General features: G+C 39.2%; 1 protein-coding gene across 3 annotated transcripts in view; it reads left to right on the top strand.

Moving 5' to 3' along the window:
• nbas (NBAS subunit of NRZ tethering complex) overlaps positions 1–17,647 on the top strand; it is a 251,018-nt gene that overhangs the window by 80,770 nt on the left and 152,601 nt on the right. Inside the window, exons 25-32 of one of the 3 annotated variants that reach the window (XM_036147528.1) lie at positions 1,064–1,237; positions 1,455–1,579; positions 5,862–5,924; positions 10,292–10,414; positions 10,503–10,605; positions 10,753–10,830; positions 10,957–11,111; positions 16,592–16,704. In XM_036147528.1, the coding sequence (XP_036003421.1) occupies positions 1,064–1,237; positions 1,455–1,579; positions 5,862–5,924; positions 10,292–10,414; positions 10,503–10,605; positions 10,753–10,830; positions 10,957–11,111; positions 16,592–16,704 (934 nt within the window). Of the gene's footprint in view, positions 1–1,063; positions 1,238–1,445; positions 1,580–5,861; positions 5,925–10,291; positions 10,415–10,502; positions 10,606–10,752; positions 10,831–10,956; positions 11,112–16,591; positions 16,705–17,647 lie in introns of all 3 variants that reach the window. The other 2 variants (XM_036147527.1, XM_036147526.1) reach the window with 2 other exon arrangements.

Here is a 17,647-nt window from a genome sequence, read left to right as displayed (position 1 = left end):
GTTACCTTGCCAAGAAAAAACATTTTAATTTCAAGGGGTTCCCAAAGGTAAAATGCAGCATCAGAAAATGGGTCTCGTAATGTGCTTATGTGTTAGAACCAACAGAGATGTCATAGTAAGGAGAATTCAGATCAAACGGAGAGAATCTAAATCACCACACAGATCCGCTGGATCAACCGGTCCACTGGTGTGTTCAGCAACCACTTAGACCTTAAGATGATGGAGATGATGATGGACTTGGGGAAAACACCCCCACCCTGCCTCCCCTCACTATCCTCAACAACAATGTGTCTTCTGTGGATCGCTAATTAAAAATCAAACATGGTCCTCAAATATAGATACTGTTTGGAACAAGACCGTGGGAGGTCTCTGTTTCCCAACATTTGTCTAACCGTCTATCCGTCTGTCCATTTGTACAGCCATTCTTCAGTCTGTCCCTTTGACCGTCCATCCATCAGTATATCCATCATTTTGTCAATCCGTCCATCCACCCTTTGCTCTCTCTATCCGTGCACGTCATCATCCTTCCATAAAGCTGTTCAATTTTCCCTCCATCTCTCTGTCTGTCACTCAATTTGTTCATCCAGCTATCCATCCTGCTCTCCATCCACCCATCCGTCCGTTCCGGAGGTTACATACTCAAATTATGTCCATTGTACAAACATCTTCCTTAACTTGGAATTGTAATTTTGTGTTTGTACTTTGAAGATTCTTTTTTAACATATGACTGAGAAATGGATTCAGGATGTTTGTAACTTATAAATCTGCTCAAGAAGAACTATTCTTGTTGGCAAACCTGGATGTTAAAATCATGGACGCAGGTGAGGAGACATGAAGCTGAAGCAGCCTGAATCCAATAAATGTCTTTAACCTTTTTAAATTCCTGAAGCAGAAAAGAAATAAACTTTTTGCATTTTTTTTGTGTGCAAGAAATGAGAATTTGTGCATGTTTTTTTTATATAAACTGGTCTTTCACTTCTGTTTGGCAGATTTTTGCATATTTTCATCCTGCATTAAGTACGCACTGCTAAACATTTTTCTGAACGTTTCTGTCCATTTCCAGTCCAAACCTGAGCGCTATGTGAAAGATGCCTTCCAGTGGATGGTGCCATTCCTGCACCGCTGCGAGGGACACACCGAAGGGGCTGCCAAGTCTCTGCTTGCAGACTACCTGGTCGGCCTGGCCCAGCAAGACCTCACTCTCCCCCTCATCATTTTCCAGCACTCCAAACCCGTTGTAAGTGTCCCAAAACCCACACCTACCCTATGATTGGTTCATGTCCAGGCCAATGGTTTTGGTCATGTGTTGTAAATGATAAACTATGTTCTGTATAGTTTTATAGAATATACTGATCGTGCACTGACGTGCTATAAATGGGTAGTCTGTATAGTAGATCTGGTACTGATGCTGATTGACATGCAGACTCCACTGTCATCTTCTTCAGTGCCAGCAGAAGATTATTGGAGACCCAGACCAGCTGATGGAAGTTGCCCTGAAGTGCATCTACAGCTGCGAGAGAGACGACCAGCTGAGCCTCTGTTACGACATCCTGGAGTGTCTACCCCAAAGGGGCTATGGGTCAGACGTCTCACATTGCATACACAGACACCCAAAAGTTGGCTGGTTACATATTTAATGCCCTTTAAATGGCAGCATTGATCTTCATCTAGATTCTGGAAACCCTGGTTGCAGGATGTAGAAGAAGTCAATCACTGCCTTTTCCACAAAAATACAATAATCCCAATTCCCACACCATCTCTCCTTTCATTCCAGCCTCCCAGCTCTCTTTGGGCCTATAAATAAACCCGAGTACCACCTCTGTTTCTGTTTCCTCTCCCCTTGAGCCTATAATTTCCTCCTCCTTCCTGCTTATAAATCTAACTTGCACTCCAAAGAGCCGTCAGTCAACCGTGCCACAGTCCGAATATTATTACCCCCTCCTCCCCTTTCCCATTGCTCAGTCCTTCTCGCTGTACGCCTCTTCAGTTGCACATTTCATTTCATATGACATGAGGGCCTACACTGTGAGTTTCCCATGCGACTGTGTGGGCTTGCAGCACTTTTAAGGGAGACTGAGTGATCTCAAGAGAGAAAATTGAGCAAATCATTGATAAAATGGACATGTGAACTCCCTTAGAATAGCTGAAATCAAATAAAATTGTTCATAAAATGAACCTTAATTGTAGAAATAAATCACCATTGCGACAGTAATGTAGGTAATCTTGATTTTCAACAGTTGCACATTTTGCTCTTTTCATCCGTCTCCATTTAGCTGCACAGTGGTGCTTCGGGCTTTGATTGGATGTTTTTCTATTGCACACTCACCGCGGGGAATAACTGCACTGAAACAAGATGTATGAATTGGTTTGGAGCAGGAAACACTTTACAACCAATGTTTGATATTATGATAAACTGACTAAATTTAATGCCCGTGTTGTTCATTTTTGTATAAAGAGACATCTGTGGACAGAGGCAATGTGTCCTACAGATTTTCATGTGTCACATGTCAGGAAATCTTTTTGGTCAAATTTACAAAAAATATTTGCTTAGAATATAAGATATGATATTGACTTACAGGTGAGTAAGTAAGAATAATTTTTGCTCTAACTAGAAGTGATTGTGACAAATGTTTGCAGGGATCTCTAATAGATTCAGTGGCTTGCCCTGGTCTCCTAAACTTTCTCAAATTGTTTCACATTATGACTATAAACTTGATTGTGTTTTATTGGGATTTATTTATGATTCGACCCTCAAACAGTAAGTCAGAATCACACAGCTGGTTATTTAAAGTTTTGACTCATGGGTCTGTAATGGCGAAAAGGGGATCCATTACTTCATGAAATAGGATTACTGATATTGTGTTTTGTGTGATTGAGTTACAGACAGAACGGTTGGTTATTTGACTGCTGTATTATAGTCGTGTTCAGACATTTGGGGAGACGTTCTCGAGAGGCAGAGAGAGTTGCCATCCTTCCAGTTAAAGAGAATGCAGTTTAAAAAAAAGGACATTTTGTTGCTCCTTAAATTCCTGTTAAGTGGTAGCGAGAACTGCACTATTCCTCAACAGGGCGGAGCAGCAGAAGGGAAAGACTCGCTCCAGTGCTGCTTAAAACCTCCTGGAGCAAACTGATGATGTTAGGAGGGTAGTGCTTAGAAGAATGATTCTCGACTTCATTTATTTTTGAGAGTGACCTCAAATTATTTTGATTTGTTCGATTTGATATTTACTGAGGACCATTTATTGTTTTTGGTGCTAGATTTGTGTAAATGTAGCTCATTTCTTATTTCGCCATTCATGATATCTTACTGTGAACCACTCAGGGTAGGCTGGGTAGTAATAATAATAATAATAATAATAATAATAATAATAATAATAATAATAATGGGTGTTGTTGTACACATGACCTGCAGTTCAGCAATAAATTTACATTAAACTTTATTTTATCGTCATGTCTTACCATTAATCATTGAACATTCTCCACTCAAAAACTCACAAGGGATGAATACAAATAAAAGCCACGATTTCTGATGATTTTTTTTGGTAAGAACTTTGAAAGCAAGCGATTATTTCCTTTTCTCCTCCAAATTATTTTATTATATTAATAAAATGAAACGGAGCTGACTGGATCCGCTTCTCCAGCCCAATGCGAGCACACTGTCGGGAGAACTGGCACGACACCTTGCCGACACCTGGGTCCGTGTGAGCCGCTTAATGAAACACACGTTCAGTCAGAGCATCCACACGACAGATAATGAAGTCTGGAATTACAGCGTCGTTTTCAAATCAAGTTGCTAAATGCCTCAGCTCACTGATAACCTTGTAGCCACTGTGACAGCAGCCGGTAGCAGCAGCCATTGATGGCAGAAGCATGAAGATTGCAGCTATGGAAGGCCGTCCGTTTTGTCTTATTGTCGAAAGCAGTGTTCGATACACACCCAAGCAGTAGGGTGCTTTTATATGAAACACATTCAGCTTAACCACAAAAAACAGGAAGAGCCTTGCTGTTCCTCCTCAACCTACACTTTGACACACAGATGGACAAGTGAAAACTCAAAATATGCATATGAACCTCATGCCTAATGCACTGAACTTTGATTAACCTCACAGTTCTGGTAGACACAGGCTGGACTATAAATGCACTTCTGCTAAAGGTAACATGTTACTTGTTTTATGCACAAGTAACAAACAAAGAAAATTTTCCAATATACCCTTTAAGACCGCCCCTCCTCATTTGCATAATGAGGCAGAAATGCATACAGGAATGGAAAAAGGACAAGCATAAATAAATATGGTTGAAATAAATGGGGTAAAAATATAGAAAGAAAAGGAAGAATAAATCAAACCAAACTATAAAAACAGAAATGCATACATTTAAAAACAAAACAATTGATAAAGTTGACAATTATAATGAAAAATACAAAATGAGGTGATTATTAAAAAGAGGAATAAATGTGTAAGCTAATTATAAGAGGTATTTAAATGTATGTCTCATTGTATAATTTAATTATAGTTTACATTTATTTATTTGCTGTACTTTTATTATTTATTGAGCATGTCTTTCGATTGTGTCAGTGTCAGTCCTCCATACTCTTATGGTCCTCAGGGGGATCGCATTGAAAAAAAAAAAAATCTCATAAACTTGTACGTCATTTGCTTCTTGCGGCTCTCAGCCATGTTTAAAGTATAGGGTGAGAGCAGCGGAGCTACAATGAACGGCTGAAACCGAAGATCACTGAATAGATAAATACTAGAAGTGTGCATGCCGAGCAAGGGAAAGCTAGCAAGGAACGTGCACACACGCCACAAAGATTGGCATGTGGGATAACCAGGAGGTGAGAAACCCAAGAACTCGAAGCCGACAAAATTATTGGTCCGCTATACCTTTAAGGTAGATTGCGGTCATTGATTGCATCAATTATTGGCTGTCCCCTAGCAGTGATAAATTACATAACATCGGTGTTAAGACTGGTCAATTTTAGTTCAGCTAGTTAAAATGGATAACTTGGATCACATACCATTAGCTCTGTAATCAGTCAAAATATGATTTAGTCAGCCAATTGTCTGTCCAAACTCATCCTAATGCACTCACCCTAAGACATAGCAAAGTCCTATTGGCAACACCAGAACTAAATAAATTCCTTATACATAAGCATTTTTATAATGGCAAAAATGTCTCACTTTCCTTGAATGCTTTATTTTCTGTAGCATTTAAATTAGGAACAATAGTGTGGCTGAACTGTATATGCAATAACCTCAACCTAACATTTCTCCTGGGAGCGATTTTCCTGACTTGTTAAGCTCCAATGCTGCCCTGGCCCACATAGAATGATCCACCATTGTGATTTAGGATAGAAACCATCACTTAGCGGCTCCAACTCAGTTTTCCTAATCTGCGACACTGCCTAATTACGTCTAAATCTTCTAAGAAGTACATAATTGCTGCTGGATGGTATAAAATGTAGGAGTGAACAAGACATTAGTGAGTCAGAGAGAGAAATGGCAGGAAAAAAGCCATTAAAAGGAGCAGGAGCTAGATGTGGAGGGCTAAAAGTTTAGAGCTGCAAAGAAGGAAGCAGAGAAATGGGTTGAAATGTCAAGGTTTTGTTTGTGTTTGGTGGGGTAAAAAGGCACGCACACACATTTCCACATGGTTTAATTTTTTCATGGCCAGTACCCTGTAGGGGTACAGGCCAACTTGGTGCAGAATACTTTGCCTCGAGGAAAAGGCAACATGGGGTTGTAATCTTGGTTTGGAATCGATGGAAGGTTACACACCTGCAATGCGCAAGCTACTGTTTATTTTGTGCTCTACTTTACTTTCTAAAAGCACTTATTTTGATTTGTATTGTTACTTCGCAGACCAGAGACGGACATCACAGCGTCACTCCATGACAAGGTGGACAAACTCGAGAAGCATCTGAGGTACATTTGCACTTTATCTGTCACCTCCCACTGTTTTTTTTTTTCCTTTTCCATTTTTGATTTAGTTCAGATCTATGAATAAATTAGTTTAAATGTATTTATTTTCAGGCATTAAAGGTTATGCACCATCATTGTTGCGACCTTTTCCTTTCAGTTGTCTCCAGGCTTTTGGATCATGGTAGTTATATTAATTTCCTTGTCTAAAAATAAGAAAACATGTGGAAAAAAAATATGAACACAAGGTAGCCACCAATGCAGCCATACATTTTAAAGGGGAAAAAGATAACATGGGTATCACAGGTAGCATGCAGAATACCAAATCTAGTTTTAGCGGCATTATGCGGCAGTTTGTCTTTGATCATACAGCTAAACAGACTTACATCTTATCTAGGATTTAAAAGCACTGCCAAGTGTAGTTTTCCGCAGTGAAAAACAACCTCATATGACAAGAAATGTGTACAAGGTGGTTTGGTAAAACATAGTGAAAGGGAATGAAAATGCCGGAAAACAGCGATATGAACTTAAAATCTTATCCCGATATATTGTGGTAATGTTGCGATAACGATAAGTGATGATGAGACTATTCACAGCTTCTTGCAGTCTTTTTAACTGTGTCTGTGGCTGCATGTCAATTATTGCCCAAGAAGCACAAATACTGTCTTTAAAGGTATATATCCATGTTATATGCTTATATAAAAGCCCAAAAAACATTTGACCATGATAAAATTAAGCTATATAGACCAAGCCTCCATCTTGATAGTGTTTTGGTAGTCCTTTTTGAGACTAGATAGAATCCAGCGGCGGGCGCTGATATAAACAGATATAAACAGACGGGACACCATCTACCGACATCATAATGCTGGTTTGCTTGATTATTAAAATGGTATTTAATAATGCCGGACCAAGCCTGACCCTCTGCAATGCCTCGCAGTAAAGCGGCAGCTTGGCATGATCGCACACCAACTGTTATTAATTAAATACATTGATCTAGTGCAACTTTAAAAGCCTCACATCAGAACATTTACTTGTGTCAATCAACACTGTGGTCACATCTGAGAGATCAGCAGGTTTAGTGTCCACTTCAGTGAACACAAACGATCTTTCCGTCTTGGAAAAATAACTAATACGGCATTAGGACATGATTTTCACTGGATCTTGGATCATTGTTCCTCGTTTCGCTGGGAGATGCTAATAGCCGTTAGCTGCTTCCTTGTTTTATTTCCTGCTGCGCCTGTGCAGAATTGTACTAAAAATAAGCATGAAAGACTTTATTTACCAACAAATTGAGCAAATACAAAGTACGAAACGGCAAAATAACTAATATGCCAGTAGAACCTGATAATCTTTCGTAAAACCTTTGTATGCAATCACAGTGAGCTACTGATGTATAAAAAAACAACAAAATAAAAGTTCAATAATGTGGCTATGCATCTTTTAAACATTTAGAAATGTAATGTCAAAACCAAATTTGAAATATGCTTCATCAGGGCTCATGTGACATAAGGAAGCATGATTTTTTTTATTACCAAACTGCACACAGTAATTGCCTTTAATTATATTTTTGAATTTATTGATATTTATTGAGTCTCCCAATAAACCAACAGTGGAGAAAATAGCAAAAATAACAATCCTGACAATACTGTTTTGGGGGTTTTCATACACCACTGATTAGAATTTATTGTGTTCAAGATAAATTGAAATTTTTATCAGAAAATTGTCACGATAACGATACAAAGATAAAACGATTCCATAAAGGCCCAGCCCTATTGGAAAATTTAAATTTCCCACAGATAATTAGTTGGTGCTTTATTCATTAGGGTTTCAAGGACATGGTCTATCAAACTATTGAAACACTTAAGTTTGCTTAGTTTCCTTAGAACAAGGTGTTTAGCTCAAAAAGTTAATTCAGGGTTTCTGCTAAATGCATTTGATCGTAGCGCACTGCCACACCAAAATAAATTCTACCACGCCCTCAGAATGAATTCAAAAATATGTTAAAACCATGTAAAGCATATGATGTAGCATAGCTACTGTATATGTGTGCACTTTATAATCATAATCAGAGTTTAAAATGAATTTAAACCTGGAACTGGTCGCCATAAAAATTAAGTCGTTAGGCTCATCGTTTGCCCGGCTCACAGGAGAAATGTTGTGGTCATATGCGTGGAGGTGTGAATTGGGGTAAAACTTGGCAGGAATCAAACCTCAATCAAAGGTTTGATTTCATGACAACGATAAGGCAGGAATCAAATCTGCCAAGATTTTTATTTTGAGTAAAGCACAATTTACTCCAGCCGTTCATCCCAAATCCTTGGCTGCAGCTGCTGGTTAAAGTTCCCCTGACATCATTTAAGGTGCTCAGAAGCAGCTTTTCTCATCTATCATTAGTGAAGTAGTGCTTGAGAAACGTCCATTGTGCAGAAATTAATTATTAATTTAGAGCTTTGACTTGATGGGAAACACCGAAAAGAAGAGGAGACGCAGATGCCCACTCGGCTCACTCACTCTGGATCAAAAGATCATTGGCATCCCCTGTGGGTTAAAACAGCCCCGAGCGTTGACTCTTTTGCAGCTTTTTCTTCTTCTCCTCTACTTCTCTCCCATGGACGAACTTCCAAAAAACATTGGTGATGTAGGCAAGAGATGGAGGATACGGATGAAGAGGGCAGTATCCTGAAGAGAATCCCAACTAATATGGTGAAGAATAAGAAGGGAAGGAAGTAGAGGTGGAAAAGCTACTGTTAAGGCTCAGTGGCCTTAACAGCTTGAGCTTGCAGATCGTGTTTATATGCGTGCCATGCTGAAGTTGCGCGACACACAGACACACACACACACACACCACAAATGAATCAGGCAGCAAATGCCAAGGGTTTGCTCTCTGAGGACCGCTGTGATAAAGGCTTGTTTCAGCTGCTGCCACTGGCACTTACTGGCACATTAGGATGTCCACAGGAAGCATGCACACACACACACACACACATATAAAAATCAAGTGTGTACACAAGCAGTGTTAAATTTCAGGCCTTGCTGTTTATATTTTACTCGCATACATACATTACAGGCAAGGGCCCTCACAAATTCGCAGGCACCTGTTTGCTATGTTAATGAGCTGCATTGGAGATCAAACATCTGTAGCGGCACAACCCTGTTGAGACGGGAGGGGGGTGCCACGCTAATCCGTCACCAACACCCAGCCTCTCCCCTGGTCACATAAAACAGCTGTAGGTGTGTGTTGCTCACGCACACACACACACACACACAAACGTGTGCCGTCTCTGTGACATGCACTTTATCATGTTGTTCTGACTTGCACTGTGCTTCCTCCATCTGCACCGTGTCTTACAAATGACTGTGCGCTGCCGAAATAATGAACAGCTTAGATTCCACCCGTCTTCTGTCTTTCTCCTGTGGATTGGGCTGGTTTTATTTTGCCATCCTTCTTCTTTATTTACTTTGGCTTTTCCAGCTGTGACTCCCGACACTTCCTCTCATCTTTGCTGCTTTTTTGCAAAGTGAACATGATGTTTGTGTGGATTAGTTGTTTTAAGTTTTTCCAACTCATCTGAAACTCCTTGATTTACTCATGGAATAACTACAGTAGATTACAAATTAACAGTACTTTCACTTTCAGTAGAATCACAGATATCGCTGTTAATTTTATCGACGGCAGTAGGTCATTGGTGTCCTGACTCACTCCCATCAGTGTACGATCAGCTTTCCTACACAGACCTAAATTCTGGTAAAGTGGGGAATTAAATGTGTGCATTTTTCAGGTGTTGACACATGAAGAAAAGTAAACTAAAGTATATATCCATATAGAAGAGTTGTGATCATCCATTCATACGTCCGACTGAGAACTTTGGGGAATTGGGTCTTAAAATGGAAATTTGTCTTGACTTTGACTTATTAGCTCTTGGACAAACTAATTCATAGTCTTCAGTTTAAAAGAAGTAGTCAAATATATTTTAAAAATACAGTATTCTTTAAAAAAAAACAACAACTTCAAAGGCAGACTTAAAGCAGTTTGAATAAAAAAAAACTGTATATATTATGCATAAGTTGCCACACTGCAGAAGAGACACTAAAGTTGTTAGTTTTATTTATTTATTCAGGTTTTGCTGCTGCACCCTCTCCTGATTGTGGATAGAAATGTTTGCTCTGAGCGTTTCTGGACTTCCTGGTTATTCGAAGTAGCGCCAATAGTCTCTGTTGTCACTGCTTGCACATTGGATGCAGTAGCGCAGTAGAATGAATGGGCATGGTGCTCTGACATTGTCTTAAGAAAACAACTTCTGCTTTTTTTTTTGATATATCACTGCAAACTGATCACTCTAGCTTTCCAAATTGTTTGTTTGTTTGCTTGATAGTGTGGTGGAAGTTCTGGAGAAGCACGGCCTCCAGAAGCCCATCTCATATGTGAAGAACAGCCAGAACAGTGAAGAGGAGGCCCACCAACTAATGGTCAAGCTGTGCCGTCACACCGGCCGCAAGTAAGAGCTTGGAAAAATATGCATTCACGAATGGGAGACTGACAGAACGTGCGGCTGAGTATGTTGAACATCCTTGCGTTGCGCTCAGGAACCCCCCAGTGAGTGAGACTGTGTGGAGAGGCCTCCTGCAGGACCTGCTTGATATGCAGCAGAACGTTTACACTTGTCTAAAATCAGAGACGTGTCATCAGGTAACAACAAGAAAAATAACCAATTTGTGAGAAGTTAGTGTTTGTGCTAGAAATATAGCTTGCGGTTTTGGAATTCTACAGCGCCCGTGCAACAAAGACACGTGTAATTTCTGCATCATAAATCCTTTTGCTTGCTTCCTGTGGCAGGTTTTTGTTCAGTCCCTGCTGTGCTCAAACCGTGTGGAGAACATTCGCCTGGCAGGACAGCTTATGCATTGCTCCAAGGTATATTGAAAAATAGTTTTCCTTTACACAGTCATACCACTCCCACTGGGTTCTCCAAACATTAAGCCACCTATAATGAATTTTCCATTCGCATTGATCTCTCTGCGTTTGTATTCATGTTTCTAGGCCGGTCAGGATGTTCCTGTCAGCTTGTCTTTCCGGGGAAAAGGTTATGCTCTGAAGGTGGCCTACCACAGCAGCGTGGAGTTGGTGCTGGCTGCTGCCAGGGAGTACTTCGACTCCTCTACGGCACTAACAGACCCATGCATGGGGCTGGCCAGGTGAGGAGTCATAAGAGTAGCTGTATTTTCATCTAAAATGGGCTCTTAGAAAAATAATTCTGACTTCTTTGTGCCAATTCTTACTTGGCTTTACACTTTGCATTAATTAGGCCTGTTTGAGTGAAGTGTTTGGATCAGTGTTTGGACATGAAAACAATTTAAATAATACAAACATTTCATTTTTTTAAAGTGAGCTCGCTTTTTGTACCATTTATTGTGTTATAATGGAGGTTCAAAAGTGGTAACATGTATTAAATTGAATACATTTATTGTATGAAACAAAAACAGATTATCAAATATATGGTTAATCAACTATTCCCTAAGTAAAAATAATTCTACAATGTGTTTATGCACATTAATTAGTTTGATCTGTTCAACATACCCTGTCCACTCAGTGGGCGGGGCTAATTCTGCTTTAATGAAGCATACCCAATTTAAATTGATTCATTGCACATTATAGGGCTGCAAAATATGCCATCTGTATCATCACCACAATATCGATGTGCACAATATTATACCCTAATAGACTACTTTGGATGAAATAACTCTTGTGTAATACTTTTAAGTGTCATGACTCCTTCTTTTGCATCCCAATAAGATATTCAGCCCATTGAAGGAAGTCTCTTTACGGCACATGTCCACTCCTAACATATAAACCGTGTCCAAGATGCTAAAGGTCATAAAGACTACTGGAAACACTTAATATTGTCATTGCAATATTTCTTAAAGGGGACATATGCTTTTCAGTTCTTCTTTTTCACATTGAAATCATTCAGTTGTTGTCTCAACTCCTTATTAATTTCCCCCCTACTTTCCCCCTTTTTACCCCTGCTCTGAGGTGCGTCTGAGTGTAACTCATTTTGGTGCTTTCTCTTTAAATCTAAAGGAGGCACTTCACACCTCGCTTCAGGTTGCAGATCGTTCCTCACACCGATTGGCTCTTTTCATGTTTGGGGACGGTGTAAGAAACAACCGATTACTTATTCAGTTGTATGTTCGGCATTCTTCAGCATGAACTACAAAATCGTTTAGATGTTTAACATTTTCACAGCAAATGCCGTGCCATAATAGTTCAAGAAGCATAAGAGGAACCCCCACCTCCATCCCCAAGAAAAAAAAAAAAAAAGAATGGCAAGAAAAAATAAACCCCAAAAATGATACAAAGATATCCACGCAGCTCCTGGACAGACTACATTCAGCTTTTCTGCGCTCCTACAGGCTCCATGTATACAGCAAAATGTATTTTAAGTGCTAAAAAAGGGGATTTTACATGATACGTCCCCTTTAATAAAATTGCCATTGTATGATTTTTCAGTGTAGCCCTAGGTCAGGAAGTACATGAACAGTCACCTATTTGAATGGATACAAATTAAAGGAAAAAAGACATGAATGGACTAAATACCGAAGGAGACGCTGAACAAAGGAGTGAAAGGTGAAAGTTTTGATGCTGAGATATCTAGAGTTAAAACAAGTAAATTCATACAACACATTCAGTAACAAGACAAGTCAAAGTGCTGTACTTGTACAAAACAAAGAAAATAAAACATTACAGAGGAAAGCATATTGCAGTGGAATAGTAGCAGTAGGTCAAGATACAGGACCAGTTGGGCTATAAACTGGTGCTGCTCCTCCGTGTTTGGTTCTGGTTCTGGGGATGCAGAGATGGAGAGGACATGTCGTTCAGGTGTCGGTGATATGTTTAAAGTGGGTTTGCCTCCACATGGAAGGGAAGAGAGTTGTGGCAGTGAGATAATCTAATTTAATTACTTATTTTAGAGTTTATATAATTAATACCTTTTTTTTTTTTTTTTTTACCAGAAACGTTCAGGAATCTCACCATAGCATTAAGTACCGGTCAACCTGTTTAATACATAGACTTTGTTGGTTGTCAACAAGGACTGACGTCCAACTCAGCAAGCTATTCTCTTTATTAATAATATTCTGGTTAATAAAAACAGTTACATTCTTGTTTTAAATTTACAAACATCTTTATCTACACGGCATTTTTGTTGCTTGTTAATGCAAAGAAAAGTCAAAATTAAATTGCAATCATGGTTGAAATTTATCACAATTCTTTTTTTTGGCAAAATCGTACAGCCCTATGTTTGACAGTGGTTGTGTCAATTTAAAACACTGAAAATAAAGTTGCCAAATAATTGGATATGGTTTGAAGATACTTCCGAGTTTCAGTAAATTTTGCATAGTACTATTTAATTTTTTTTTTTTAATATTGACAAATTCAATATTTAAATGTGTATTTATGGACAACCAAATGTAATTATACAATGTTTTATTTCCATTTTTATCTTTAACATGTATTAAAATATATTCATATTTACCGTTTAGGGCAGCAGTTTTGGCTCTCGCTGTGTCGTGTGAACAGCGTTTGCCTCTTGCATCGCCTCAAAGGCGCGAAGCAAAAGCCGCTCCTGCCTCGGTGTCTGCTTTCATTTTGTCTACATGAAGGTTTTGTATTTGTGCCTCCTGCTGGTTTCAGATCTTAGAGGGGGGCCGGTGGATGTCTAATCTCACTGTCTGTTCCTAGTGGGGAAGTGGGACAGTAATTGGGTCGTCATTCATTTATAGTAACTAATACGGAGGCCCCCCTCCACACACTTGGACAGCATCATCCATCGCGACACTCCCGCCATGCGAGCATGTGTTGCTGTGCATGTGTGTTGTGTATGGATAAAAGACAGAAAGTAGCATTTTAACTTATTAACGTTCATGGCTGGTGTTTTTTTTTTTTTTTACATTGAAAAAAATGGTTCTTATTGTACAGCTGTACATTTTGGGGTCAAAGGACAGCTATCGCCAGCGGTCGTTGGGCAAGAGGACATGTCACCAGTCCACACACAGGACAAACACACACGCTCGTACCTAAGGGCACCAGAGGAACAGATTAACCTAACCTGCGTGTTTTTAGACTGTATGAGGAAGCCAGAGAGAAAATCCTATGAAGCCCCTGAAACGTGTATTATAAAACTTCAGTATACCATCTGAAAAAAAAATGATTTAAAGTCACTGAAGCAGCAAAGTATGTGGAAAAAACAAATTAAGGTCGGTCTTAAAAACGTATGGCCTCGGCTGTGTATTTCATCCAGTTAACAAATTCCTCAAATTTCAAACGTTTGAGCTGAAGTTGAACAATTTTACTTCCCTTCGTGTCCTTACAGATAAAGAGAGCCGACATCCCTTTTCCAGTGTCAAATCGGCTGACAGCATCTAAAACAAGATGTTTTTTATCCCTCCCCCTCCTTTTTTTTTATCTTGTCTTGTTCGTTCTTATTTTGTTGTTTAATCTGCGGTGTAGAACAGATCTAACAACCTGCTGTCTGTTGCGCTGTAGATAAAAGAAAGAGTTGTTAAAAATCTACTGCAGAGAAAGCCTGAGACGGTTCAACAGCCCTTCAGAAGAGTGTCAGAAAAGGATTCCCGGGTTTTTATCTTTGTTAAAAAGAAGGGAATAATACAGAATAGCAGAAACATGTTTGCACGTCTTTGTTTAATGAACGGAAGGGTCGACGTTTTTGATTCTGCGTCTCAAAGACACATTGATTAGGGTTGTGTCTTTATGCATAAGTTTAGCCCAAAGTAGTCTGAACATTAGGATTTAGGTGCGACAAACCATTGTGAGCCATTTTTTTTTTTTTCTCTTTTCGGCTGGCCTTTGTCGGTGCACACACCTCCATATCCTTCAGAGCCTAAGTGCATAATCAACATGTCCTTTTTGAGTCTTTCATTCGCCCATCTGCAGCTCTTCTCTCCCCCTTCTCATCCTTGCCAGGACAAACCTCTTCTTCCTGGCAGAAAATCCTAGCCTTGCTTAAAGAGCAGGCAAAGCTGTGTGGAGTGTTTATGGAGTGTGCCTACTGAGCACTTAGCTGCAGTATTCTTTTTAGCATTTTTTTTTTGTTCTCATTATGCTTTATTGGATGAAATATTGCACATATACCAAGGACAAGCCAGCCCCCCCTCCACTTGGTGTATGCAGATGTAAGATCTGCTTTCTAAGCTAGGGGATTTACGGAGAAATCTATCACTTTGCCTTGTTTTTTTTTTTTTCCTGCTCTAGACCTTGGGGTTTATTTATTTATAAAATAAACTTACATTTTTTGCTCACTCACTCATTCAGCACAGTTTTCTATTCTGAGTGCTATGCTGCATAATCCTCTTAAGGATAATGAGCCGGGATTGTATTCCAAGAGAAACCTCCGCTGTTGTGGAGCCGTCAAATTAGTCTAGACTTTGTAAATAAATCCACTTTAGAAGCCTCATCACATTTCTGGTCACACTGCTGAACTCTGCAAACTTCTTGCTTTGTAACTTTTAGAGTTAACTGGAATAAAGGAAATCCATTTAGTTTCCCTAGTTTTAATCAGTTTGTGACATTTAAATGAATAGAAAACAGGCATCAAGTGGTGACAACCTTGAGTAAAAACGCCAGTTTGATTGGGTTTAGACAAAAGATAAATAAATTACAAGGTCTAAACAGAAAAGCAAAAGCTGTCCCTTCCTTATGCTGCTGCTAAAGAAATAATATTGATTATTACCATGCCTAATAAGGTAGTCTAAAACATTTAATTCTTATTATCAAGATCTTAATACAGGAAACTTGGTATACTCAAGCTGTATGCAAACAAAATTTTGTTCTGTACGCACTCTGTGCATACAAAATGACAAAGTTTGTCTAAGTCTAAGTCTATACAATTAGTGATGAGGAAATTTGGTTGCAGTGTTTAAAGGCTTACTACGCTGATTTTTTTATTTATTTATTTATTTATTTTTGCATTACGCTATAGAGTAAGAATAGTGTAACAGGCTGATAATAACTGGTAAATAATCTGATAAATCTGGTAAATATGCTCCCCTGGCCACCTAGTCAGCTTCTTACAGGTCTTCCAATGATGCACCGTTTTCCAATGTGTGGCATACTGGGTTTTAGAAAAAAAAAAAATCTGTAACATAAATAAAGCAAAATACAGAGCCGAACAGAACATGCAACTGGAACAGATGAATGTTTAAAACCTGTTTTATTTTCTCTCAAACATGGACATGGGCTTAAAGTGAACAAAATAAAAAAAGTAACGAAAATGTAAAGCTTGAACTGGCCTCTTAAAAATATGATAAAATGTTACAATTTCAAGTAAAATATAGGAATAACTAAAGATTTGCATGCTACTATTAAAATAAATGTAGTTAAAACATCACTGTCGTCACAACAGTAGTGGTTATTTTCGAGGCATGATTCCTGTATTTCTTTCAATCGAAAACATCCAAATCTGTCATTGTTGTTTTTTATTCAGTTATTATTTTTGTCCAACTGGCTGCCAGTGCACTGCAACAGCTGGGGGAGAGACAACGCTGCGTAACGCTGTTCATCCTGCATTCATACAGCAGGAGAAGACTGTAGTCACTCCAGTGATCCGATTTATTCAGATTTTTTCCTTTTTCTATTAATTGGCTGCGCTCTTCCTCAGGTCTTGTCTCCAGCTGATCACTGACTGTCCTCCAGCCGTCCAGGAAGAACTGGACCTCATCAGTGCTCTCAGTCAACTGGAGGACTTCAGTGTTCGCATTCTCCCGCTGCAAGGTGATACACAATGTCCTCTAAAAAGACAAACTAATCTAAAATGCTGTTCCTTACCTCCCTACCACATACCCTATAAAAATTGGCTTCATGCATTATCCTTCCAAATGTTGCTCCTTCTTGCCTCTATATCTAAATTTATGGTTATTTATGGATCAGGTGTTGAGCAAACATCTGCCTGATGGCCTAATTAGGATCAGAGTTTTATGTCTGTATGTGCATGTGCTGTTTTTGAAAGGTCTGGTTCAGACGTAAACCTGATCAATCTGCATTCATCCCTGCACTCTTTCTCATTGGAGCTCTGGTTTTCAGGAGTTCCCTTCTGTTAAATAAAGCAGCTCAAGGAGAATAGCAGATTGTCAGGTTTAACATTCACCATTCAAGGTTTACAGCTCCAATTTTTAATATTTTTTTCCTTCACAAGGTTGTAAAAAAAAAATAAAAAATTACGACTAACAACACATGACTTATTCCGCAGCAGGGTTTTACATCCAGGCTGTAGAAGAAATTTTGTTCACTTTTTTTTAATATATATATTATCTCTGTAGTTTATCAAGGTTCTCATGCACGTCTTGTATTCACATCTGAAGTTCCCATCACAGCAGGAGTCTGAACTTAAACTGGGTCATTGCATCACCTCGTTTTTTTTTTTTTTCCCTTTCACATACATTTTAACGAACTTTTACGGTTGTGCGTAGGATCGCTGTTCTGCAGCATGACCCGATTTAGCCAAGCTTCTCACGTCAGGCCAGCGGCGTCACATCTGACTCCAGAGTACAGTACAGAGCGGTTCACGGGTGACTTCATTTACCCTTTCATGCATCGGCTTAATAACATTGCCCTGGCCACGTTTGTTGCAACTCGGCGTGGTGTAAGGTGACGAGGCAGAGTGGGTGGGGAGTCAAAGTTTAGATATTTCTGAGATGCTTAGGAGTCCGAAACAACA

Source organism: Fundulus heteroclitus, chromosome 15 (genome assembly GCF_011125445.2).
Source record: "Fundulus heteroclitus isolate FHET01 chromosome 15, MU-UCD_Fhet_4.1, whole genome shotgun sequence".
Lineage (NCBI taxonomy): Eukaryota > Metazoa > Chordata > Actinopteri > Cyprinodontiformes > Fundulidae > Fundulus > Fundulus heteroclitus.
The sequence above is the reverse complement of the archived record's forward strand: the minus strand, read 5'-3'. Positions and strand labels throughout refer to the sequence as shown.